We start from the raw sequence: 23,987 nt of genomic DNA, 5'->3' as shown, positions 1-23,987 counted from the left end.
CTGAGACTGAGAAGGCGTTTTACCTCCCACAAAGAAACAAAGCTGCGAAAGTTTCTTCGACGAAACATCAAGATGACAATAAAGTCAGTTCTCGCGCTAACAGATCAAATGCTCGTTCTCTCGCTCACGGTTTAACTGGTGGTGCAACCGATAGTGAAATTCTGAAATTCAATCAATTACGCACTCGTAAAAAGGAACTCAGATTTGCTAAATCTAGTATACACAGTTGGGGTCTATATAGTTGTCAGGTTATACCCAAAGGAGAGATGGTTATTGAGTATGTTGGAGAAGTCGTCAGACAGCAGGTTGCGGATAGGAGAGAGAAGGCCTATGAGAAGCAGGGTATTGGTAGTTCCTACCTTTTCAAAATTGATGATGACAACATGTGGGTTATGATCTTGATCTTTGACGTGGCTTACATTACGTAGTGTTGATGCTACAATGAAAGGCAGTGTAGCTAGACTCATCAATCATTGTTGTCAACCAAATTGCACGGCTGTAGGTAGTTCAATCATATTACACCATTCTTCTAACGCATACATTAGAAAATCATCACTATTCTCGGTGAGAAGAAAATCATTATTTACGCGAAAACAGAGATATCTCCCGGAGATGAAATCACATACGACTATCACTTCCCTATTGAAGATGAAAAAATTCCTTGTCTTTGTGGTGTCGAAGGGTGTAGAGGCTCACTTAATTAAATTAATTTATGCATTTACTCTCAATATCTTGTAATACACTAGCATATAAATTTTGAAACCAAAAAATCGATTCTGATGATATACGAAAGAAGGTTAAACACGTATGTAATATGCTTTGTGAGAACATTCCTTAGAAATATCTCGTCAAAAATCGTAACTTGGAACTTATGGCTACGATCAAATGACGTAATGGAAGAACTTACACAACCTAAAATTTACAGATTGAATAAAACGCGGAAAGTCTTGTGATATAAAAGAATAGGTCACGTGAGGAGTAAAACTTTGTTCAAATCTTGTTGGTGACGTATGTAGCCACATAACCTTTATTTAGGACCTGATCTTAAACAACCAACTTTATGTCTGAGGATTTTCAACGAGCGCTGGCGGAGAGGTTCGGACCCAATCATACCAGCGTTGTAACACAACCAACGCTGGATTTGGAGAAGCCTGACCCATTCAGTCCGCCAGTTTTTAACAGATCGCAGACACAAGCGAGTCCTATGAAATCTAATAGAACATCTTTAACACCACAATTTCAGAATTTGGGTAAATCGAATTATGTTTCGCCAAATCGCGGTGATCAAGCTCTTTATACGGGTTCGCCGTCAAAAGACAATGATCTGAACGAATTTGAGAAAGCCATTGGAAGTTCAGATAAGCTGAAAAGAAGGACTAGCTTATCCAGAGACGCTCATACTGCTGGACTTACAGACAAAGGCCCTGCCTTCAAGAAAGCCTCACCAAGTCCATCGCCTGCCCAACTTGGCAGACCACCACCATTCAATTTAAAAGCTCCTCCGATGCCCCGCCAGGCTACCTTTTCAGCACCATCGACTAGTCAAGGCACCGTCGACATACGTCACGCTGAACTCCACAAGCTAATAGAGGCGATTAGGCAAGATCCGGAGATTGTCAAAAAAGAAATATTAGTTATAGACCTTAGATCATATGGATCTTACTGCCAAACACGTGTTCCAGGAGCTGTTAGCGTTTGCTTACCTTCTACCTTACTCAGAAGACCTGTGTTCACTTTAGACAAAATTATCAACATGATTTCAGATCCTAGCGATAAAGCCAAATTGGAGGGCTACGAACGGGCAAAGACTATCGTTGCTTATGATAATGACACGAGCTACGTCGGTGAAGGTATATCAGGTAATTCGGCAGCTCTGCTTGGTGTTTTCAAGAAATTCAGAGATGCAGGAGCAACAGCTAGTCTTGAGTATATCCAAGGCGGTTTTGTGGCATACAGTCGTGCAGAAGGTGCTCCAATTGAAGATACTCCAAAGTCGACTGGAAATGGTCCATCAGATGGCAAAACTGAAAATACTTTCGTTCAACCTCGCCATCTCCCAATTACTGCCTTTCAGGGTATCTCCACAACCACAAATAAGAGCAGTCCACGGCACGGTCAGATCAACACAAGCAAATTTGCAGCCAACCCATTCTGTAAGCGCACTTTTTCTGAAAAGATTGTTTCGCTTATAAATACTTCAAGTCGACAGTGTCAGGCAGAATAGAGAACTTGCTAATGGGATGTCTCAAGAGCGTATCCCTATGAATATCTCAGACGACGTGAAGACTAATTCTTACAAGTTGCCCCAATTCCTTAAAAGGATTGTCGACATGTCTGAAAAAGATGCTAGCGATGAGCTTGCACATCAATTCTATAGACTAGAAGTATCAGAACAAAAGAGAATGATGGAGGTTTTTGAATGGCTTTCTAATAACTCACAAACACTTGATAATAAAGGCAACCAGTCCGCTTCACTTGGAAGTAAAGAGCGCGATAATACTTTCGTTCATGGCAAAGAGAGGAAGATTGATAGATACAGTATTGGTGCGGGAGTTGAACTCGGTCATAAGAACAGGTATAGGAATATCTATCCCTTTGAACATACACGCGTAAAGCTTAAGTCTCCTGAGATTGATGGAAATGATTATGTTAATGCTAGTCACGTGCTTCCTGGTATAGGCTATTATGGAAATGACGGTCTTGCACCAACTCCACTTTACGCTAATCCAGCTCCACCAGCCGCTGCTGGGAAGAGCGATATCTCAAACAAAACTAGAAACGCTCGTAAAGATCTAATGCATCATACGAAACGCTATATTGCTACACAAGGACCTATGGAATCCACACTTAATGATTTCTGGCAAGTATGTTGGGAGCAGGATGTGAATATAATTATAATGTAGGTATTAATAATAGTAGAAATTCTAGCAGCTGATGATCATATGCAGGCTTACAAAGCAACGCGAAGGTGGATTAGACAAATGTTGTCGTTACTGGTCAGATAGAAAAGTCGGTGATATTGAAATCAGCTTGATTAAGATGGAAGGGGATGAAGGAGATGAAAAGGTCAAAGGACCTTCCAAAAACTCCTACGTCGGTGAAGACAGTTCAACTGAAACAGCGAGTAAAGAAAAGTTTGAAACGTCGTTCGTAAGACGTGACCTGCGATTAAGGAATCTTAAACTCAATCAAGAAAAAACTATTTCTCAATTCCAATATCTCGGATGGCCAGATTTTGACATACCTTCGCAACCTGATGCTTTATTACCTTTAATATCGACCGTTAATAAGCTCTACGATTGGAATAGGGGGCCTATAGTAGTACATTGCAGTGCGGGTGTAGGTCGTACAGGATCTTACGTAGCTTTGGACACCATGCTTGACCTCTTACGAGAGGAAAGAAGGAAACCGAAATCAGGTGACAGTGAATCGGATGAAATGCAAGTGGATACTACTATGCGGTCAGATATGACAGAAACTGATCCAGGCATGCGCAAGGATACTAAGGATAGCGTGACTATGGATGAGCACGATGATGTCAATATGGAAGTTGAGAGGCAGACGACTAGCAAAGATATTGGACAGAAGGATGACTTCCCATTTGGACCACCATCACCACCGGAGAACCTCCGGAGGAAGCTTTCGAGCATGTCATCACAAGCGTCTGGAATAAGTGATGGTGAAGACGTCGGACAGAAGCTAAAATGGTCAAATTTGGAAGGCAAGCGAGAGGAGCATAACAACTGTCAGATAGTCGAAGGATTACACGAACCTGTGTGTGATGTAATCGAAGACCTGCGCGAACAAAGGATGTCTATGGTTTCGACACTACGTCAATACGTCTACGTCCACTCAGCGGTGATAGCCGGTGTGATGAATGAGATTGAGAATGAGAAATAATAAGTGTAATAATGTATTTTAGTAAATTAAGATTTTATTTTACCTTCTTTGATAACGACGACGACGACTAGTGAGTCGAGAGAGTAGATGGCTAGAAATAGAATACTAAGCGCATATTAGAAATGGCAGGCGGTCCAAGAGGTATTATAGGCGTATATAGATCAACCAATCAGCTCACACGAAATGTCAGGTTTCCACGCACCACCAAGATTCCACAGGTTTGCTAGTACAGCATTGGGTGCATCCATGTGGTTTTGGATATTCTACAAGGCACGGTGAGTGCATAGTGCTATGCTGGCTGAGATATACTAAGATTGCGATACAGCCAAGATCTACCACATATGCTTGTAAGACGATGCGATGCAGAATACTAAGAACAGTTCTAATCACACTCTAGGGCTGGCACTTACCATTCGAGCACGGCGACCACGACGAACACCACTAAGCTAGGAAATAGGGAGAAGATATAGCAGCCATTATTAGGAATTTAGAATTAGATTTCTATTAAATTTGTAGAAATATTTAATAAACGATTTTTTAATTTTACTGCGACCGTGCTAACGGCTTCTAAGAACCCAACAGCCAACAGACGGAGAAATAGAACGTCTCAGACACTCCTTTATACGATGTTAGATACTCCAAGACCGAGATCTACGGCACTGCAACCACCAAAACTCGGTACTCTCAACCAGAGGTCGAATACTACGATCGGGAGATCACGTACGCTTACCAAGAATGAGAGAGCACCTCCAGTTACACCACTAGTCAAGCCAGGTGGCCCATCTATTGGTGCGTTTTCTATCTCCCCATATCTCTATTAACTCCCCCTCTAGAGATGAATAAAGGCCCTTGGCACTATACAGCACTCGTTTTGACTTTCTTCGTACCAGAACCACTATTGAAGCTTTTCGTAGACACCCCAGCTAAGAGACAAGCCTGGCGTGAGAAGGTTTCACTTTGTCTGATATGCGCATTCTTAGCTGGTATCGTCGGTTTCATCTGTATGGGTGTCGATAGAGTCCTCTGTCCATCCTCCCAAGGTACTATGGATACTCAGTTCGAGCGTGTTGGTATGAAATCTGGTACCGTTTCTATTGCTGGCAAGAATTACGTTACCAATCAAGCAGATGCATCAGATGTCGATTTTAAAGCCCTTGGTGAGGGCTCTCCTGGTATTGACCTCACTAATTACTTCCGTCGTCCTTCCCCTGATAAATGCAGCAATATTGAATCTGCATATGCCACGGTTGACACATGCGCCAAAGGTGCCGATTGTAAATACGACGCACCTACTGATTCTGTCATCTCTAGTCTCGGTTTGTCAGACGATCACACACTCGCTGGTTACTCATGGTCGAACGCAACTGCAAGGCGTAATATGATGGTAATCGATGGCAAAGTACTCAATTTAACTCCATACATCGTTAGACAGGTTCACAAGCTAGATGATGATCCCGTCGATAAAGCAATTCGTAGAGTTTTATTTTCAGATGACACAAGCGGTGGTAAAGATGCAACAAAGCTGTTTTACAGTACCAAAGCTCTCAAAGACGCCGTTCCATGTCTCACTGAACGTTACCTTGCTGGTTACATAGATCACATGTCCCCTGGTTGTTTCGCTTCTCAATTATTCCTTTACGCTGCATTAATCGTCATCCTTGGTGTCGTCTTCGCACGCTTTATCATGGCTTGTCTTTTCAATTGGTATTTGGCAAAGAAATTCACGGAACCTCCGAAGAATATGTCAAGAGCTGTCGTTTCTCCATCCGTTATGCCTTCTGGTGCTAACATCAGCGTTAATAATAAGCAAGGTACTGCACCATGGGCTTCAGATGGTGCTGAACCAAAATCAAGTAAAAAGGCTGCTAAAATGGCAAAATACCGCTCATTAGTACCAGATGATCCTGTCATCTCAGCTGCTCAAGTTGGTACAGAATTATTCACCTGCTGTTTAATCACTTGTTACTCTGAAGGTTTTGATAGTATCGCAACAACCGTTGAATCTATTTCAGCTAGTGATTACTCAGACCAACGTAAACTTATTTTCATAGTTGCCGATGGTATGATTACTGGTCATGGTGAAAAGATGTCTACACCAGATATTTGTGTCAGTATGATTGAACCTGATCCACGTTTTGGTAACCCAATGCCAATGGCTTACTTGGCAGTTGGTAATGGTAGAAAGCAAGAAAACAGAGCAATGGTTTATGCTGGTCATTACAAATCAAAGAATGGTCATAGAACTCCTACAATCATTTTGGTAAAGTGTGGTACAGAGGATGAAGCTGCCAATGATCCAAAACCTGGTAACAGAGGTAAAAGAGATTCACAAATCGTTCTTATGAACTTCTTCTCAAGAGTTACCTACAATGATCGTATGACACCATTGGATTATGATTTATTCAGAAAGATTCACACTTTAATGGGCGTTACACCTGATTACTTTGAAACTATTTTCATGATTGATGCTGACACCAAGATTTTCCCGAATGCACTTACAAAACTGGTTTTGTGTATGCAACATGATAATTTCATTATGGGTGTCTGTGGTGAAACTAGGTTAGAAAATAAACGCGCTACATGGGTTACTTGGATACAGGTATTCGAGTACTACATTTCTCACCATATGGTTAAAGTAGGTAGCAATTCTTTTGAATTGATTAAGCTAACTTTAACACTTTAAGGCGTTCGAAAGTGTATTTGGTGGTGTTACCTGTTTACCAGGTTGTTTCTCTATGTATCGTATCAAGGCTAGAAGAGATCAAGAAGACGATTGGGTACCACTCATCGTTAAGCCTGAAGTAGTCGAACAATATAGTCAAACTGATGTCCAAACCCTGCATCAAAAGAATCTACTCTTACTTGGTGAAGATAGATTCTTGTCTACATTGATGCTGAGAACATTCCCTAACCGTAAAATGATGTTCTGTCCTGCTGCACGTTGTAGAACTATTGCTCCGGAAGAGTTCAAGGTTCTTTTATCACAACGTCGTCGTTGGATTAACTCTACTGTTCATAACTTAATGGAACTTGTTTTGGTTAGAAATCTGTAGGTTTATTGTTTAGATAGTAGGGTAGTTATCTAAAGTTACTTTAGTTGTGGTACATTCTGTTTCTCTATGCAATTCGTTATCCTTATGGATCTCATTGGTACTGTCGTTCTTCCAATTGCTATTTTGCTTTCATTGGCATTGATTATCAACTCAATTATCACTCCACCAAATAAATTCGCTGATGCAATTCCACTAATGATGCTTTGCGCTGTCCTCGGTTTACCTGCAATCCTCATCCTAGTCACGACTCGCAAGATCGTCTATATTGGTTGGATGGTTATCTACATTATCGCTTTACCAATTTGGAATTTAGTCTTACCGGTTTACTCGTTCTGGCACTTTGATGACTTCTCTTGGGGTGAAACTCGTAAAGTTGAAGGTGAAAAGAAGAGTGTGGCACATGAGCATAAAGCTGAATTATTTACTGTCAATGTTCCATTACGTAGATGGGAAGATTGGGAACGTTCTCGTTTACGTAAAGCCAAACGTGAAGAAAAGACACGTAAAGAGTTTGAAAAGGCCTTCGGACAAAGAGGATTCTACAACGATCTCAGTGCACCAGATGCAGGATTACGTCCAGATTCCACAGACTATGCAGAAAGCGATAACACATCACTCAGTTCATACGGTGAAGAAGACAAATGGGGTGAAGATATTGGTAACTATAATGAGTTTAACAGTTCTGGTAATCCACCACCTGCTTCTGCACTCACACCTGCTCATGATTTATTGCTTAAGGGTGGTGGTAGAGAATATGATGAAAACGCTATGGAAGAATTACTTAATGAAGGATTTGATGAGAACAGACCACAGTCAGTTTGGTTCTTACCATCTAGACAATCAATTGCAGGTAATGCCATACCCGCATTCATTCACGAGCAAGAAAAAAACGCTCGATTGTCTAAGTTCAAATCTACTATAATAGATTCACCAAGCACAGAAACACCAGATAGTTCAACTTACTCTGTGGCGTCACCATTTACACCATCAGAGTCATTTGAACCACTTGCACATTCATCGGCATTTGAAACAGCAAATGGTCAATCAAGGCATATGAGACAAAGGTCGGGAGGCCAAACCTTGGGACCAAACCATTCAGGAGCACCTAGGGTAAGTTGGGTCGATCTCGGACCACTGAATGAAGGCAAGTGATATGGGAAATGATGAAATGGAGATAACAAAACACGATCACTATCACTTAAAAAAATCGGATATATATACCTCGAATTTTAATTTTCTTTGCATTTTCCTCAATTTATATTTGCATATATAACAAGCAATCAACAATCAGAACGTCGAATAATCTAGTCGCTCTTTTTTCTTCTCAAACGTTTAGTTTATACTCGATTAACACTCTCCTACATACCACAAAAGTAGAGCTACTGACAGGCGCGGTAATATCATCACGAATTGGATCGTTTGTATTGCTCTTCACTTGATTTGTTTCTCTAAAATTTTTGGAAGTGTATATAATGAAATAGCTTTTCTTTTCTAACTATGTATTTGTTGGCAATGTCTCCTTTGAAATCCTTACACTTAATCAAAATTTTCGAATTTGAAATTCATGCATTAAAAGAGAATTTGGTTCTGAAATAGACTTTGTTTCATTCCACTTTATCGAATGAAATATTGGTTGCAATTACTTTCAATTATTTCATTGCTGTTGGTCGTGCTGGTATGTTAACGCAATAATATGTGAACACATAGGGGCTGATTAAAAGTACAAGGCACACGACGGAATTGACTGGTATAATTGCGCAGATAGTGATAAGTATAATGCCCAATGCAGCTATATAGAGTGAGTCTTTGTGCTTTTTGCTTTTGCTTTTACAAAACTAAAACAACATAGCACAGCTATGGTTCATGAAGACACTAGCCAAGGAACGTTCAAATTGTTCGTTAAGAGAGTCTGGCAAAAGAATCTCACCGTTGATGGTCTCCCCCACTTGTTTTGGAATCCAGGTGGCCCAGGTATACCATCGGGTAGCGACCCGGACTCTGGCGTGGAAGCATTCAGTGACATGCTCTATACTTTCACTGGTAAAGATTATGCACTGGTTGGGATAGATGCTCGCGGGACTGGTTTGTCTGATCTCAAGGTGGATTGTGGGAATGATCACAGTTCTATTTTACCAGACACACCCCCTCAAATATCAGGAGCTAAGGAAGTGTTATTCCGCCAACAGCTTGGGGAGTATTTTGCATCAGAGACATCTTATTTCGCTAATTGCACTGCTTCGTCTCCTTATCTTTCCCGCCTGGGCACTTACTTCGTCGCTGACGACTATAAACACATCCAAGACATGCTGGTCGGTCGACAATCACTTATTAATCTCTTTGGTGAGAGTTATGGTTCATTTCTCGGTCAGGTTCTTGCTGCTAAATATCCTAACCGCGTTGGTAAATTCGTTCTCAGTGGTATTATGTCACCAAAGACACGCTCGTTAAAACCAGCTCTTGAATCTATACCTGATTATCTAACATCTACTGATAAAGTTTTTGATAAATTTGTTAGTAGCTGTCAACAAAGTTCGTCATGTAATTTCAAGGATATCACGAAAGAATTAGTGGACAAACTCACTGATAGTGTCTACAATACCACTAATGAGGCTATCTTACAACTTTATCCTACACGTAGCAAGGTCATCAATACTATCTATTTGACGATGTACGCACCTTCTAATTGGAACTTGGCTTTTGGGGAGATATCCAAGACAGCCGCAATAATGAACACAATGGGAGCTGTAACGAATGAGCAGATGAATAATGCTGTTGCTGCTATCAATTGCGCTGATGCATTCATAACGGATTTCTCAATTGATGATGCTATTAACGCAATGAAAGGTGTCTATAATAATGTTAGTCGTCGTTTTTACAATCAATTCCTCTATCAATCTGCATTCACATGTCACCTTTATCCAAGAGCAACATTTACAGAGGAGCGTATTACTAATTTCAGTGGTTTAGCTTTGTCAAATAAAATTTTATTCCTCTCGAATGCTTTCGATCCGATACTCCCATTGGCGCAAGCTCAAGAAACAGTGAAGATTCTAGGTGATGATAATGCTATGCTTCTCCAGATAGATAATGGTTACGGACATACAGCCACCCCCAACGGGGTCATCCCAGATACAGATGGTTGCATTCAAGATCGCCTTAGAGCTTATTTCAATGGTGAGAACAATCAAGACGTATACAAGTGTATAGTCAACGACCAATATTATATTGATTTATACAATTAGATTCCTTTTTGATTCCTGATTTAACGCATGTAGTCAACTATTATACCAGCTGCGACAGTCTGTCCTTCGTGTCTGAGTAGAATGCGTCCCATGTCTTTGTTGTCCGTGAACTTCTCTACTGGGATGCTGTTATTTGATGGTGTATTGCTGCCAGATTGTGATGTCAGCGACTGTGATCCTATTGACATTTCGACTCTTGCAGCTGAGTTACCAGTCAAGACCCTAATGTGGTCTTAGTTTAATACATTTAATAACATGGATCACTCACCTTGGTTTAGATTTTAAAACAGCACCAGTGTTTCTATCGACTGTCTCGATCAGCTTTGATACACTTGCTGAAGTGTTTATAGAATGGATGAATGCCTCGAACTTAATATAGTTAAGTATATTTTTGCAAGGTAAAAATATAATACTCACAGTTGTACCCGGTAAGATTGGGATGTTTATATCGAATAATAGAATTTGTGCAATGAATTTTGATGCTAGAGGCACGAGATCCGTAGGCGAGCATAAGACAGAACCGATACTTTTAATAATAATAATAAGCATTTGTATTCGAATCATATCAACTACCTACCTCAAGTTTATTGGATCAATGTTGGCCAAATAGACCGTGACGTTTGTGCCGGCCGATGCAAATGGAACACTATCATTGTCCACTTCAATCACTACGATTGTTAACTATCAGTATGGTTATAACATAGTCACCCTACTTTTAACGATGGCAAATTCGTCACCAGGCATACACCTCACTTTCTCTCCGACTTGAATGACACCAGCGCAGAGTCGTCCACTAACACCAACACCACTCGCGATAGCTGTCTGGCCCTTAAAGATGTTATGAACGGGAAGACGCAAGCCCGCCTCAAAAGGTCTCCGGGGAGCTTCGAATTGATCTAAAAAGCGTTAATCGGTTTGAGATATATGTAGCATACCACTAACCTAGAACTTGCGCAACTGTTTGGCCATTGTACCAACTCTCAAGTACCTTATGAGAACGCTTGGTGACATTCTCACCAGTCATCGCTGCACATGGTACGAAAGAGATTCTCTCCTTGTTGAAACCACTCTTGAGCAAAAATGGTGTGAGAGCCGCAACAATTTCGTCAAACCTTTCCTTCGAATATCCCACACTGTCGATTTTGTTGACGACCACACCCAGATCTCGAACACCCAAACTACGAATAAGGAGAGCATGCTCTCTCGTCTGTCCTCTAGGTGAGAATCCTGCTTCGAATTCGCCTTTGCGGGCATCAATAATGAGTAAAGCCGCGTCAGCTTGTTGGGCACCTGAAATCATATTGTGTACGAGATGAGCATGTCCTGGAGTATCGACTATATTCAATACCTTGCCGTTTGAAGTCCGGAGAGACGTTACTGCATAGTCCAACGTAACACCCCTCTCACGCTCTTCAACTAAGTCATCCATCGCCCACGCATATGCGAAAGATGATTTACCGGATTTGTCTGAGTTTCTGACATTCTTTTCGTGGTCTTTGCTTGTCATCTCACCAAGATCAACGAGTAGTCTTCCCAGAATTGTCGACTTGCCTGCATCAACGTGTCCAACTACACACAAGCTGATGTCTTCATTTTGAGTTTGTTGTACCTTCTCCAAAAGCTCTTTGCGAGGTATTAACTTTTTCGATTCTTGCAATTGTGGTGTGCTTGGTCGTGATGACGCGGGAGTGCTACCCGATAATTTTAACTGTGATGTTAGATCCTTGCCTAATTGAGCAGTATTCATCGAAATTGGCGTACCAGGCGTTGGTGTGTTCGCTTTTGATGGTGCTTTCGAACTGGATTTTGAAGCTTGATTTTGTTGCTCTATAGAGTAATTATTAATATTTTTGTCTATTTTAAGGTATATAGAAAGGGGTATTGGTGGTAGAGAATGTCGACAATTCTAGCCTCTGTCAGCGACATCAAGCGCTGTGCCTTTACGAGCTTGCAATACGACGTCATCAGGACTTGGGCCATCGAAAGCACCTTTACAGTAGGTCCACAAGGAATCTACGATATCCTTATCATTGTATACGGGTTTGCTCGTCGCTTTGATAACGACATTACCTAAATTTGATGGCGACGTCTTTTCAATGGTGGTATCGAGTTCGACAAACAGCTTTTCAGATGCAGTAAGCTCCCTCGGTGGTGGTGGCTTGACATGTTCTTGACTTGGAGCTGAACGAGCTTGTAGGACTTTCGATTGGAGCTTTGAGAGTGGTTTTGCAGGAGCACTGTTTACGCTCGAAGGCTGTGGTTGTGTTCCATTGGTATGGGTGGCTGTAGACGTTGAAGGTGGTTGCTGCTGTTGTCGACGGGCTGCAGCCATAGCTGCTAACTTAGACATAGGTTTGGCAGGTTGGGCAGGTGTCTGCGTTGATGCTGATGCCACAGGTGGATCTGGATCTGGTGTTGCTTTGTTTACTATGTGTTCAGGTTTATGAACATTTTGTACCTCATCGAAAGGGACGGGTACACGAGCTCTACCCCTGCCTTTAAACAGTATACGTTGACGAGAAGGTGGCTGCGGGTTGTCCTTCTTTTGACGTGCTATGGCTAACTTCTTGAGTGCTGACAGAGGTGCTTCATCTTGAACAAAGGATGTGTTGGAGAGAATTCGGTGGGGATAACGAAACAAAGTGCTTACCTTTCTCTTTCTTTTTGCGTTCAGCTTGAGCTCGCTTGTTTGATTCCTCTATTGAATGGTTAAGTTTGTTGATAGCATCATACTCCACGCACCCAAAACCCAATTTAAGGACTTTTCGACATCGAAGTAGTAATACCATAGTGCGTCTTTAATTTCTCTATCCGACGCTACTGTATCTGGAATAGATTCACGGATATCCGCTAAACCGCTGTACAGTTGATCTGTGGGTAGCCAATTAGGAAGGAGATTATATTTCTGTATGACGAACCGAGTTGATCAGCAGTGATACCGTCTATATGATTGCATTAGATATATAATCATATAATATTGCAAACTAACCATATACGACCTGATCGCTGGTATCGTCGTCATACTCGTCGCTGAATGCACCGTCGTCGAGCTCGTCTTGAGAGATGTGAGTGGATGTTGAGAGATGACAGCCTATAAATACCATCTAAGTCCATATTTCTAACATATCTGTGTCTAGACATGATGGTAAGGGTTCAGAAGTATCTTGTTCCGCTATTATCATCTTCTAATAAAAACCAAGTGAGTTTAATTGATTATAAATAAAACTCTATATTAATAGCGTTATAGTCACTATGGATCCGAGATTGAAAGCCAGGGATCCGCGACAGAGAGCAGTCGCAGGTGCAGCAAACCAGCAGATCTCTACCGGTATGACACCTCCTACAGTACAGAAGAAGAGAATGTTTTGTGTCGTCTGCTCTTCCAATCAGAACAGATCAATGGAAGCTCATAAAGTTTTAGCTCAGAATAAATTCAATGTGACGTCGTTTGGTACAGGTACAGCTGTTAGACTACCAGGTACTTCAATAGACAGACCGAATACTTACTCATTTGGTACACCATACAATCACATATTACAAGATTTGGAAAGTAAAGATAGAAGAATGTACACCAATAATGGTTTATTAGCGATGCTAAATAGGAATAGACAAATAAAATTAGCGCCTGAAAGATGGGCCGATTCACCTCCAACATCGGACGTCGTTATCACATGTGAAGAGAGATGTTGGGAGGCAGTATGTGATGATCTATTAAACAGAGAGGGTTATTATAATAGGAGCGTACATATCATTAACATAGAAATCAAAGATAATCAAGAGGAAGCCGCTATAGCTGGTAAAGCGATCCTGGATCTAGCTTTGGCTATAGAAGAGAGTAAAGACCTTGACCAAGACATCGAAAGTATCTTAGATAACCAAAGGTTAAAACATCCACATGCTTTATTACATTGTGTTGCATATTATTAGATTAGACGCGTATGGACGGGCATGAAAAAGTATGATGATGTAATTGTATTTATTCAAGAATGTAAACTAAAATAAATGATCTCCTTTGTGGAAAGCGATGAGGACTACATTGGCGGCATTTTTACTGATAGTATACCAAGTCTTAGCCAATAGCCAGGTTTTGTTTGATAATGATAATAATCTATATGTCTTAGGTGTGAATGATAAAGACTTCAGCGCAGGCACTAAGAAAGAATGGAATTCGAGCAAGTCATTTAGCAAGCTCAATAAAGGCGATAAGCCATCTTTCGATACCACAGCACCAAATTGTTGGTTATCACAATACAACAATGGTGGATATTGTTTAAATGTCGACAATTCGAACAAAAATAGTATTTATATCTTAGATTTCAGCAACAAGGAGTGGAAAAAGTATGATATGGAGGGTGATTTACCTGATTTTGATAAGTTGAAAGCAGTCTTAGATGTAAGATGCGCGTAACACGTATTAGTATACAACTAACAGTGCATATTAAGCATGATACAAATGTCTGGTATGGTGTATCTGATAAAAATCTCTATAGTTTAGAGATGGGCGAAGATTTACTGCCAGATGACACCTTGACCTGGAAGAAAGTCCAAGAAGTACCATTCGATATTGACGACAATGTAGTTATTGGATTGGCTTCAAATCACTTGCATTTTATAAATGGTGGCGGTTTAGATAAAGGTGAAGCTGAATTGTTCGTCATTCACTACAGTTATTTCCAACCGGAGGAGCAAAAATACGGTGACTTTGAGCAATCGAAGGGACAGGCCGTATCTGTATTCAAGGAATCAAAAGAGTGGCAAACTAAATTCTGGTTTTTGCCTGAAAATTTGGAAAACAGTTATCTAATTGACGTAGATAAAAACACGACTGAAACATATGAAGGACCTTCCAACAAAGATGCAAATTCAGCATTCACCTCTAATGACCAAACTCTAGTTCAGCTTACATCTGCCAATCAGCTGTATTATCTAGACTTTTCAAGTGGAAACTCGGCAGAGTGGAAACAGATAGAGAACACTGCACTACCATTACCAACTAACACTAATGAAGAGAAAGAGACGTCTAATAGCAAGACAACTAATATTAATTACGCTTTAATTTTTGTTTCCTTACTTTTAATTTTAGTCTTGTAACTTCTTAATTGTAAACAATCAATGATGAAATTGACGAATCAACAGCTGAAGTCTTTATTCGATATTTTGACCCATTTACAGTGTTAGTTCGTGTCATTATGTATTATATTATTATACTAACTCACTCTTAGCTTTCAATGAGTTCACTTCAACTAAGATTCCTGGTAGAGTTTCTAGCTCAGGGTATCCTTTCAAACCGATAGAGAATCTAGAGCAACCACCATCACCCGCTTTGAATTACTTGTTCAACCAGCTAGCGCTCTCCTTACCGGGCTTCAACACTATTTCGCCGGAGTTATGGCAGGAGGGTGCACAGGGTCTACTAGAGAGACTAGCTGCACAGGACTTGTCAGATAGTTTTGACAAAGGATTGTTAGGCAAGCGTAAGATTCTCGGGCAGGGCATAATTGTCATCGTGCGTCCATCTTGGCATAACACCGCCGCATACTGACAGTCCCACAGGCCGAATTCGCGTTGAGAGGTGTCCTAGGCGGTTTACCAAAGAGAAAGCAATCAACATACCCTAAAGATGCGCGTGAATGTCATTACGACTTGGAAAATCCAATTGATGTGCAAAATGGTTGGAATGACTTCTTACAAGGTCTAGTTTACAAGGACTATGTTCGTGATGTCGTCAATTACGTCGAAACGACCAGTAATTTGGAGGATTTACCTCTATTATACCAAGCCGCCCACACTTTTGCTTCCGCGACTCTCGCCAGTTTCTTACATTACTTGTTCACCCGTTCGCCATGCGCTCAGTCAACGGTTTTACTTATATCTAGAGTGCACAACTTATTACCATACTCTCTCGTTGGTGTGTCGACTCAAGTCGCTAACGCTGCAACTATGATATCAGGTGTTCTCAAGATCTTCTTATCACGTAACCCATTGGGTTATGTAGGTATTGGAAATGGTAACAATTTGTTACAAACGTGGGTATGAAAGTATATATTGATTAATATTAACGTCCCAAAACAGTATTATTACATCGGTTTTAGGTAAAGATAAGTCAAACCTTCAGAAGCAATGGCAGAGTGTTGAAAAAAGGGAAGCCGAAAGTGGGGCTACTGACCAGCAAAAGATAGCAATACAGAAATACGTTGACGACGCATCACGAGAAGATAGAATAGATATACGTAACGAGAGTATAGAGAAGAACCAATCGATCATCATTACGATATTAGAAAGAAACGACGTAGAAGCACCTATATCCGAGGAAGCTCATTCAACACTCCTCACACAGTTGACTTTACAGTTAGCGATTCGCGACAGATACCGACTGATTGACGCCTTAGTACATACAAAACCTGATCTAGTTTCTTTATGCGTCACTGAAGCAATGAATGCGTTCGAACCACTGATACGCAAGCTTCACAAATCTGTCAATCTTAAAGAAACTTTAGATGATTTACAAATCTTCATTGATGATTTGGTTAAAATCGCTCAAGATAAAGCCGGTCCGCGTAGTTATATTGCATTGTTTGATAAACATCAGAAAAATTTACACAAATTCCTTCACAATTTAGTAAAGAACGCACCAGAGATGAAAGAAATGTATCTTGAATGGTACCTCCATAGTTTGAAACAGTATCGTACGGAGTCAGAAGAAGAAAATCAAGAGGATTGCGCTGGAGCTGGAGATTTCTCACCAGTTCTTCAAGAACTGTTTGACAAATTAGATGAAAATACTCAAAAAGAAGTAGTCAAAGAGCTCGATGAGCATGTCAAATATCAAGAAAATGTTTCTGAATCTTCTAGACAAAAATTGGTAGATTTGTTAGACAAAACCCGACCAGAACCAGATATTGGACCAGGTGTATTCATAGCGGTATGGCAGGACATGATCGATAAGAACCCTATAACGCCTGTAACAATGCATGGGACAGTCCGTCACGGAGCTGACAAGGGTGTACTGCAAGCATCCAATGTTGGTATCGAGAACCAAGAGGAAATCGAGCAAGACATCATGACATCAAATAGTAAAGCTCGTGCAGCGCCACTTTACGGTGAAGGAACGATACGACCAGACTGTAGCAAGACGATCGAAACACTGCAAGATGAATTCGACTTATGCTTACGTCAAAGACATGGATTTAAGTAATATATTGTACAATAAATTATAATGATTCTGTTTCTAAAAAAGATTACTCTTCAGTTCTTATCCTTTTATCATTCTCGCTACTCCTTGCCAATTCCTCTGCTTCACGTGCACGCTTGAGACCAAGACTAGCCTCTGAAGCGTTAGATACGACCATTCTCTGTATACCACCTTGGGCAGCTTTTTGTGCATCACTAAAGAGACTCTCTGAGTTACCTATGTACTGCTGGTAAGCCTTGGATGTGGTCTTCGCGTAGTCAATATTGATAGCTTTGTTGTAGAATCTAGAACCATTCTCAGCTCTCATAGCAGATGTTGCTGAAGAAAGTACATCAAAAACGATCCAGGCTTGTCCTCGCAATTTGTCAGTCTTTAAGGCAACAACGTCTAGTATCCGACCATATGATTGGAAACGAAAGTATAATTGCGATCTAAGCTCCTGCTTGTTTATTTTGTCAGGTAAGTTTCGCAGGTATAGTGTTGTATTCGGATCTGGCATTTTTGGACACTGATGGTATGAGATCAAGGATGGAAGAGAGTGATTTTTAACTGCTTTGGTAGCTTACATGGTGTGTTAGAAGTTAATAGTCTTTCTTATCACTCTCTTTTTGCTCTGCTTTGGTTTCTCGCTGTCAGTCGTATCGAAGGTGTTTCTATTGTACAATTTGAAATGGCTTTGAGTATATCTCTATTACATTATAGAATCGATTATACTGGTACAATTAACATTTCTATCAGAAGCATGTAGTATTGTCTACGCTGTAAGAACTGTAGAGGTAACAAAGCACGGTCGCTAAGGCAGTGGATCAATATTAAAGCACATTAAATATGCACGTATGGAAATAGCGCATTTATTAATCATTGATAAAGTGGAGATTCTCGACGTCATCCTATTTATCCATTGAAACCGTTCAAGTACTCTTCTAATTGAACAACTAACGTCAAATTAAAGTATGTCTGCTACGTCCTGTTAACATTCTATTAACATCTTGCAGCATGTCAAGCTCAACAACTCTCCCAAAAGTTCTAATTGTTCTCACTTCAGCTGATAAAACAGTCGATGGACATCCAACCGGTTTCTTCATTTCTGAAATCGCCCATCCATTCAGCAAAATAGCCACCCACGTAGATGTCACCTTCGCCTCACCAAAAGGACACTCAGTCGTTGATCCAGCCAGTGTCGAAATGTTCAAAGAAGACATAGAATCCATGTCCTTCTTGAAAGACAGGGCTGACAAATATCAGAAGAATGTCCCTCTTTCTGAAATTAACCCACGGTGAGTTTCTTCCATGATATCATAATAGACGCTTATTTGTTTCAGCGAATACGACGCCGTATTTGTCCCTGGTGGCCATGGTCCAAGTGTAGACCTCATCACAGACAATACATTTGCACGTGTTCTTAGTGGTGTCTACCAAGCAGGCAAGCCTGTCGCTGCAATCTGTCATGCAGCAGGTACCCTCGGCAGCGTTGTCGATAGAAATGGCAATTCAATTTATAACGGTCGTACTGCCACTGCTTTCTCAAACCTCGAGGAAGAGCAAGTTGGTAAAGTCCAGAGCGTTAAGGAGTTGCCAGAGGATCACATCAAGAGACATGGAGGTAGCTACGTCAAAGCTGCAGAACCATGGGGCGAGCGTGTCGTCGTTGATAAGAACTCAGATGGTATTTTGATCACTGGTCAGAATCCAGCAAGTGGTCATAAGCTCGGTGAAGAGTTACTCAAAGCAATACGCGAGACTGTCGCTTAAACGATTTGAATGATTTTGTATGGTAATGTAAATGCATGAAATAAGTATGAAAGGATTAATATTCAATATAATGAGACTGTGTCAAACGAAGACATCAACCGGTGGATTGTTTGATTCAGACAGCGGTGTCTTCACTTGCCAACTCTTTTTCATTACATCCTGCTCAATTCTTTTTAATTCACTAAAGTAAACCCTCTTTAGTTGTTCTATTTGAGGGTTTTCGTCGCTATTTCCATTTGATAAACCAAGCAGCTTGATTACTTCACCTTCGCTGTATTGCAATTTGAATTCAGGTTCTGTCGCCATAAGAGCAGCCTTCATCCTTGCCCTTTTAGATGGCGTACCAAGCATAGCATTTTGGTCGAATTGTGTATACTGTTCGATTAGAATACTCGAACTAGTCAAGACATTAACCAAGTCAATGAAATCTGATTTGCTCGTTGGCGATATCGTCGAATGAGTGTTAAGCAAATAGCAGTAGCTTTCATATAAAGGTAGCGATGACTTCAGTTGACTTCTCCTTCGCATTGTAAGCATAACACATAAGAGTGCAATTTTTGAGTGTAAATTAAGCAATTCAATTTTTGTGTTATTAGCTGATTTATTGGATGCTTTCACTCTGGCTGTTATTGATTTCAACATAGTTGGCATCGTGACTTTAGTAGCTTCCTCTACAGTAACATCACATAAAGCAGCACCACGGAGTTTCTTTTGCTCTTTTTCTACAGTGTCAAGACAGAGCGTAACGACTGATACGACTTGTCTGATATCTCCTGTCATTGCGCTCACTTTCCTACTCAGCAATTCGAGTGCTTGAGGCATAAATAGCTGCTTGTACTCCCCAAGTCTGTCATTGATGATGTTGCTCAATTGTTGGGCTGTATAAGGATGCACTTGCAGGTGAACTGGTGGATGATCAGAGTTTTGCAATTGGTTACTCGTCAAATCCAACGCGTTTGCAATCCCTATGAGCTTCAATTCATCATTTTCCGCCGCAATCTTAAACAATTCGAGAAGATCTTCATGAGGCAGTGTGTCTATCTCATCGAGTATGACTAGTCTATTGAATTGTTAGTAAGACATTGCATAACGTATTCATGTACCTACAATGACTTAGATTTGGATTTGACCAAACGTAACTCATCGAGAAGGTTGTCAACACCACTCAGGGCCATACAATTCGTCCAATGCATACGACCATCATAGCCGTTAACTACCAACTTAACCGCGGCTGTTTTACCACCACCTGGTGGGCCAGATACATAGAGGCTCGACTGAGATGACTCTAAGAATGATCTTATAGCCTCTATTTCACTTTCACGTCCAATGAGCTGGTCTTCATCAGAGGATGCATTCATAGTCCGGACTCTATTGCGCGCGTAGGCATACACATTCGTCGATGCCGGTGTGGTAGCAACGGCGAAGCTATCTTGCCTATTAAGTGACTTCTTCGGTGTACTCACAGTGGAGTCAGCCACACCGTTGAAGGTGCTAACTAGTGATTTTCTTGGCTGTACAAACTCATCGAATGTGTCTTCCTTCTTGAGTGCATTCCGCGAAGGCGTCTTTCGCGGTGTCTTCGATGGCGTCTTCTTGGATGGCGTTTTGAATACTGTATTTGAAGTCTCTCCAAATGTGGATTCTCTCGCTAAGGCTTTCTTTGTTGATTCCGGCGCGAGTGTTACAGATTTCTTCGAGCGAAGTGGACGCTTTTTCTCTGGTGTGAGTTGCAACTTAGAAATACGCGTCGAGCGTCTAGATAACGCGTCTTCTTCATCTTCTTTGTCAGTTGAATCATTTTCAGATTCAGTAGTGAGCGTGACAGACTTCTTAGATCGAAGTGTACGCCTTTTTTCTGGCGTGACTTGCTTCTTCGTTGGTGACTTATGTACACTCATAGTGCCATTTTTACGCTTAGGTGAAGTTTCACCACTTTCCTCCTTATCTGTCAGGTCACTCTCATTGTCATGATGTACGACTGTCGCTTGCGCTTTGCGTGGAGTACGTATATTAAGCTTTTCATTCAAAGCTAGCAAATCAGCCTCCGTGTTCTTCCTCTCCGGTGAGAGCTTCTGTAGTCGACGCGATGTTCTCGTCATGGGCATTTTAATGATTTGTGCAATAGCAATAGCAATAAAAGTTGAAACTCTAGTAAATTGTGAGATAAAGTTTCTATTAAATAAACTCTACACACTCAACTCTGCAGTTTATTAAGCAGGCGCTCGTCGTCGATTCAGATAAAGCACGCGTCGCTGACTTTACTTTTGATGGAAAGATAAAAAAAGCAAAAAATAGGCAATTTATTATTCGTATTTAAGTAATACATTACGCTCCATTTAACCAGTAAGTATAGAAAATTACAGTAATTCAATATAATTACATCATTTGTCTTTCTTAGACTCTTGTTCTTTCTCAAATTGTTCAATCTTTTCATCTGTAGCTTGACCATATTCATTCAAGCGGTTTGGATCAACAGAGTAGATCCATCTTTGGTATAAGTAGATAAGGAAGACAACATCGTCACGGAAGCAACTCAAGCGATGAAGAAGAGGCATCTAGAGATACGTTAGAATTTGTCTTCTATGGACACCTACACTTACCTTAATAATGAAGGAGAAAAGGTCGTCAATGACAGTTGATAATGTTTTATACACCATCGCACGTCCAGGCATGTGTGCAACACTCTTCAATTTGTAGTTGAGAATAAGCTGAGGAACAAGCTGTACGAATCCGAAAGCATAGACGAAAGAAGTGAGTGTAGAAATAACGAAACTGTACCATCCGCGGTGAGTCTCATAAAGGAGCGAGTAGATAGTGTAAGCAATAAGGACAGGCACCATAACCCAGCTAACGTATCTGAAAGCAAGTGCGTCGTATTCTCTAGTTTTCTTCTCATCTTCTGACAATTCCTTCCTGTCTTCGAATTGGAAATTAAATGGCAACCACGAGTTTGGAGCTGGAGGAAGGATCTTGAAATTGATAGCCTTGGTTATTTTCCAAGCTTCAATAACTAATCCAATAGCCTGTCCACCGATGATTGTCCAACTGGCGTTCTCATTGTTGTCGATCAAGTAAAGCAATATAATAATTTGTACTATGACATTTGCGATGATTGATCTAAGAGATACTCCTACCATATCGTGGTTTTCACCCTTCCAGTGACTAACGTCGTTCTTGAATGCAAGGAATTCGAAAACGGTGTGTAAGAGGGTGACAAGCGCAGTGAGTGCCAGGAAATAAGGATTTGTTTCAACCAGCATACGCTTAAACTCATCCAGTTCACCACCAGTACCTTGTGTCTGAGCTTGTTCTTCCATACCCGCATGGATGTTGGCATATATGTTGAATTTAAAGAATGAGAGTGATGATAAAGAAATATGGAGTGGGACTACGTCTGTAGTCTCGTTGAGCTCTACAAATTGGTTGCGAAGAAGCCAGAAATCATTAGGATAGATAATAGGATAGTGATAACCGGTCTCTGGCTTAACACCCTCTTTGCGTCTATTGAGCGGGTCCAAAGCGATGAATTTACGAGCAGCTGGTTGAGTTTGAGTGTACGGAATGTTAATACCGGTGTCCTGTATAATGGAGACTGTGAGATTCGAGTGCCAGTAAGGGACAATCAACTCTGGTGTTTCCTTGTCCTCCTCATCGTCCTCACCGTCAGACGAGTCGTCAGACAATAAGTTCTTCTCCTTGCGCGCTTTTTTCTTTGGGTGGAAACGCGTGAGAAGCTTACGAGAATGAGCTACGGCAAGTGGATCATAGGATGGATCGCGTTGGTTGATAGGTGCGTCTTTCTTGCTGAGGAAGAAGTCAGCCCAGAGGGTGCCATTGTTTTTGACGCTCTCTGGTAACTCTATATCAAATGACGCTGTCCTGTCTAGGTTCCAATCACCGTAGTTGATATTAGTCCAGTGTATTTCTGGCAGACCATCATCTGTTTCCAAGGCGAGGTAAGGATTATTTGAAGTAGACAATTTAATAAACAAGTCCATTTCTGTGTCCTTCTCCCATAAGTTCGTTACCTGCACTGGAACCACCGAATTGGTGGCATCTTCTGGGGTAGATACCGGCATAGGGCCTTGTGGCTGTGGAGATAACTTATCCATTCCTGTATATTTGCTAATCAAACCATTTGGACCGAGTACGGCTCTAGAAACGACCCATATAAGTAACGCCTATCTGTGTGAGCATATCGATATCAGTAGGGGGCTCTACTCACTCTTTTGGCGTAATGCCATATACCATTAGATTGCTGCTCTTGCTGTGGCTGCTCTCCGCTATCCTGTGGCATAATGGATGTAAATGCTAAAGAAGCTCCTTCGACTGATACGATCAACAAAGTTTCACCGGAATGGCGAAATCGTTGAGTAAGTTTGAAGGAAATTTACTTCTATTTAGCTCACAATCTATAGGATCAAGAGTTAAGAAAGCACACAGATCTGCTAAGCGTACGAGAGAAGACTCAGAGTGAGTGTATCTGATAGTAAGAGAGTGAGCTAAGACGTGATAGCTACCACATAAAGGATCAAGCTAGATTAGCAAGATTGAATTCACGTTTGACTAGCACAGCACCTGCAGAAGAGGCTACGAAAGACAACAGACCGGAGTTTGCAGATGATTTGAAGGATTTCGAGAAAGAAGAAAAGGAGGAGTCAATGGAGGAGGACGCTAAGAAGGTATCTACATCTGGTAGGGACCTCGGACGCCATCGTAAGCGTCAGCAGGCTAAAAGGGGTGAGTATACTAGAATTACTAGCCAACCTCTCTAATGAACTGATAGGCGCTGGATTCAACGGTAGAAAAGGCGGTAACCGTAAGAAATAATTTATTTTTGTACTTTTT

At 41.1% G+C, this 23,987-nt stretch overlaps 13 protein-coding genes across 13 annotated transcripts; 9 read left to right on the top strand and 4 right to left on the bottom strand.

The window, feature by feature from the left end:
- Positions 1-179: 179 nt before the first annotated feature.
- WALSEDRAFT_19345 (histone methyltransferase) lies at positions 180-704 on the top strand (the record flags this gene model as incomplete). The annotated part of the gene is made up of 3 exons (XM_006958675.1): positions 180-385; positions 429-498; positions 546-704. Coding segments are annotated over 3 exons (435 nt in total), but the record flags the coding sequence as incomplete, so codon positions are not given.
- Positions 705-802: 98 nt separating this feature from the next.
- WALSEDRAFT_60591 (phosphatases II) lies at positions 803-3,951 on the top strand. Its single transcript, XM_006958742.1, has 3 exons — positions 803-2,153; positions 2,203-2,899; positions 2,949-3,951. The coding sequence occupies exons 1-3, from the start codon at positions 1,061-1,063 to the stop codon at positions 3,898-3,900; spliced, it is 2,742 nt and encodes a 913-aa protein (XP_006958804.1). The 5' UTR covers positions 803-1,060; the 3' UTR covers positions 3,901-3,951.
- A 7-nt stretch (positions 3,952-3,958) lies between these two features.
- Positions 3,959-4,378, top strand: WALSEDRAFT_69279 (hypothetical protein). Its single transcript, XM_006958741.1, has 4 exons — positions 3,959-4,041; positions 4,091-4,175; positions 4,226-4,247; positions 4,298-4,378. Exons 1-4 carry the CDS (start codon positions 4,023-4,025, stop codon positions 4,343-4,345), a joined length of 174 nt encoding a protein of 57 aa, XP_006958803.1. The 5' UTR covers positions 3,959-4,022; the 3' UTR covers positions 4,346-4,378.
- Positions 4,379-4,469: 91 nt separating this feature from the next.
- WALSEDRAFT_32858 (hypothetical protein) lies at positions 4,470-8,435 on the top strand. The gene is made up of 4 exons (XM_006958740.1): positions 4,470-4,689; positions 4,734-6,535; positions 6,585-6,949; positions 6,998-8,435. The coding sequence occupies exons 1-4, from the start codon at positions 4,527-4,529 to the stop codon at positions 8,103-8,105; spliced, it is 3,438 nt and encodes a 1,145-aa protein (XP_006958802.1). The 5' UTR covers positions 4,470-4,526; the 3' UTR covers positions 8,106-8,435.
- Positions 8,436-8,695: 260 nt separating this feature from the next.
- Positions 8,696-10,411, top strand: WALSEDRAFT_69278 (hypothetical protein). The gene is made up of 2 exons (XM_006958739.1): positions 8,696-8,751; positions 8,803-10,411. The coding sequence occupies exon 2, from the start codon at positions 8,810-8,812 to the stop codon at positions 10,193-10,195; it is 1,386 nt and encodes a 461-aa protein (XP_006958801.1). The 5' UTR covers positions 8,696-8,751; positions 8,803-8,809; the 3' UTR covers positions 10,196-10,411.
- Positions 10,142-13,250, bottom strand: WALSEDRAFT_32857 (hypothetical protein). The gene is made up of 10 exons (XM_006958738.1): positions 13,185-13,250; positions 13,114-13,137; positions 12,938-13,066; positions 12,846-12,893; positions 11,138-12,787; positions 10,909-11,091; positions 10,773-10,863; positions 10,613-10,721; positions 10,464-10,564; positions 10,142-10,417 (listed from the first exon to the last, which is right to left on the bottom strand). The coding sequence occupies exons 5-10, from the start codon at positions 11,940-11,942 to the stop codon at positions 10,216-10,218; spliced, it is 1,491 nt and encodes a 496-aa protein (XP_006958800.1). The 5' UTR covers positions 11,943-12,787; positions 12,846-12,893; positions 12,938-13,066; positions 13,114-13,137; positions 13,185-13,250; the 3' UTR covers positions 10,142-10,215.
- A 114-nt stretch (positions 13,251-13,364) lies between these two features.
- WALSEDRAFT_60588 (Ssu72-like protein) lies at positions 13,365-14,212 on the top strand. The gene is made up of 2 exons (XM_006958737.1): positions 13,365-13,394; positions 13,443-14,212. Exon 2 carries the CDS (start codon positions 13,448-13,450, stop codon positions 14,120-14,122), a length of 675 nt encoding a protein of 224 aa, XP_006958799.1. The 5' UTR covers positions 13,365-13,394; positions 13,443-13,447; the 3' UTR covers positions 14,123-14,212.
- Positions 14,213-14,219: 7 nt separating this feature from the next.
- WALSEDRAFT_64706 (hypothetical protein) lies at positions 14,220-17,390 on the top strand (the record flags this gene model as incomplete). The annotated part of the gene is made up of 6 exons (XM_006958736.1): positions 14,220-14,588; positions 14,639-15,256; positions 15,332-15,368; positions 15,418-15,701; positions 15,749-16,221; positions 16,268-17,390. The coding sequence occupies 6 exons, from the start codon at positions 14,220-14,222 to the stop codon at positions 17,388-17,390; spliced, it is 2,904 nt and encodes a 967-aa protein (XP_006958798.1).
- On the bottom strand, positions 16,268-18,297 carry WALSEDRAFT_69274 (hypothetical protein). Its single transcript, XM_006958735.1, has one exon. It carries the CDS (start codon positions 17,884-17,886, stop codon positions 17,434-17,436), a length of 453 nt encoding a protein of 150 aa, XP_006958797.1. The 5' UTR covers positions 17,887-18,297; the 3' UTR covers positions 16,268-17,433.
- WALSEDRAFT_46527 (class I glutamine amidotransferase-like protein) lies at positions 17,893-19,194 on the top strand. Its single transcript, XM_006958734.1, has 3 exons — positions 17,893-18,338; positions 18,383-18,664; positions 18,710-19,194. The coding sequence occupies exons 2-3, from the start codon at positions 18,384-18,386 to the stop codon at positions 19,137-19,139; spliced, it is 711 nt and encodes a 236-aa protein (XP_006958796.1). The 5' UTR covers positions 17,893-18,338; position 18,383; the 3' UTR covers positions 19,140-19,194.
- Positions 19,174-20,859, bottom strand: WALSEDRAFT_32854 (P-loop containing nucleoside triphosphate hydrolase protein). Its single transcript, XM_006958733.1, has 2 exons — positions 20,247-20,859; positions 19,174-20,199 (listed from the first exon to the last, which is right to left on the bottom strand). The coding sequence occupies exons 1-2, from the start codon at positions 20,495-20,497 to the stop codon at positions 19,221-19,223; spliced, it is 1,230 nt and encodes a 409-aa protein (XP_006958795.1). The 5' UTR covers positions 20,498-20,859; the 3' UTR covers positions 19,174-19,220.
- A 574-nt stretch (positions 20,860-21,433) lies between these two features.
- WALSEDRAFT_60585 (cleft lip and palate transmembrane 1) lies at positions 21,434-23,451 on the bottom strand. The gene is made up of 3 exons (XM_006958732.1): positions 23,365-23,451; positions 21,740-23,320; positions 21,434-21,694 (listed from the first exon to the last, which is right to left on the bottom strand). Exons 1-3 carry the CDS (start codon positions 23,434-23,436, stop codon positions 21,521-21,523), a joined length of 1,827 nt encoding a protein of 608 aa, XP_006958794.1. The 5' UTR covers positions 23,437-23,451; the 3' UTR covers positions 21,434-21,520.
- Positions 23,452-23,496: 45 nt separating this feature from the next.
- WALSEDRAFT_69270 (hypothetical protein) lies at positions 23,497-23,969 on the top strand (the record flags this gene model as incomplete). The annotated part of the gene is made up of 4 exons (XM_006958731.1): positions 23,497-23,512; positions 23,558-23,612; positions 23,656-23,879; positions 23,926-23,969. The coding sequence occupies 4 exons, from the start codon at positions 23,497-23,499 to the stop codon at positions 23,967-23,969; spliced, it is 339 nt and encodes a 112-aa protein (XP_006958793.1).
- Positions 23,970-23,987: the final 18 nt, after the last annotated feature.

Source organism: Wallemia mellicola (genome assembly GCF_000263375.1).
Source record: "Wallemia mellicola CBS 633.66 unplaced genomic scaffold WALSEscaffold_12, whole genome shotgun sequence".
NCBI classification, from domain to species: Eukaryota; Fungi; Basidiomycota; class Wallemiomycetes; order Wallemiales; family Wallemiaceae; genus Wallemia; species Wallemia mellicola.
This window is presented reverse-complemented; position numbering and strand designations above follow the sequence as displayed.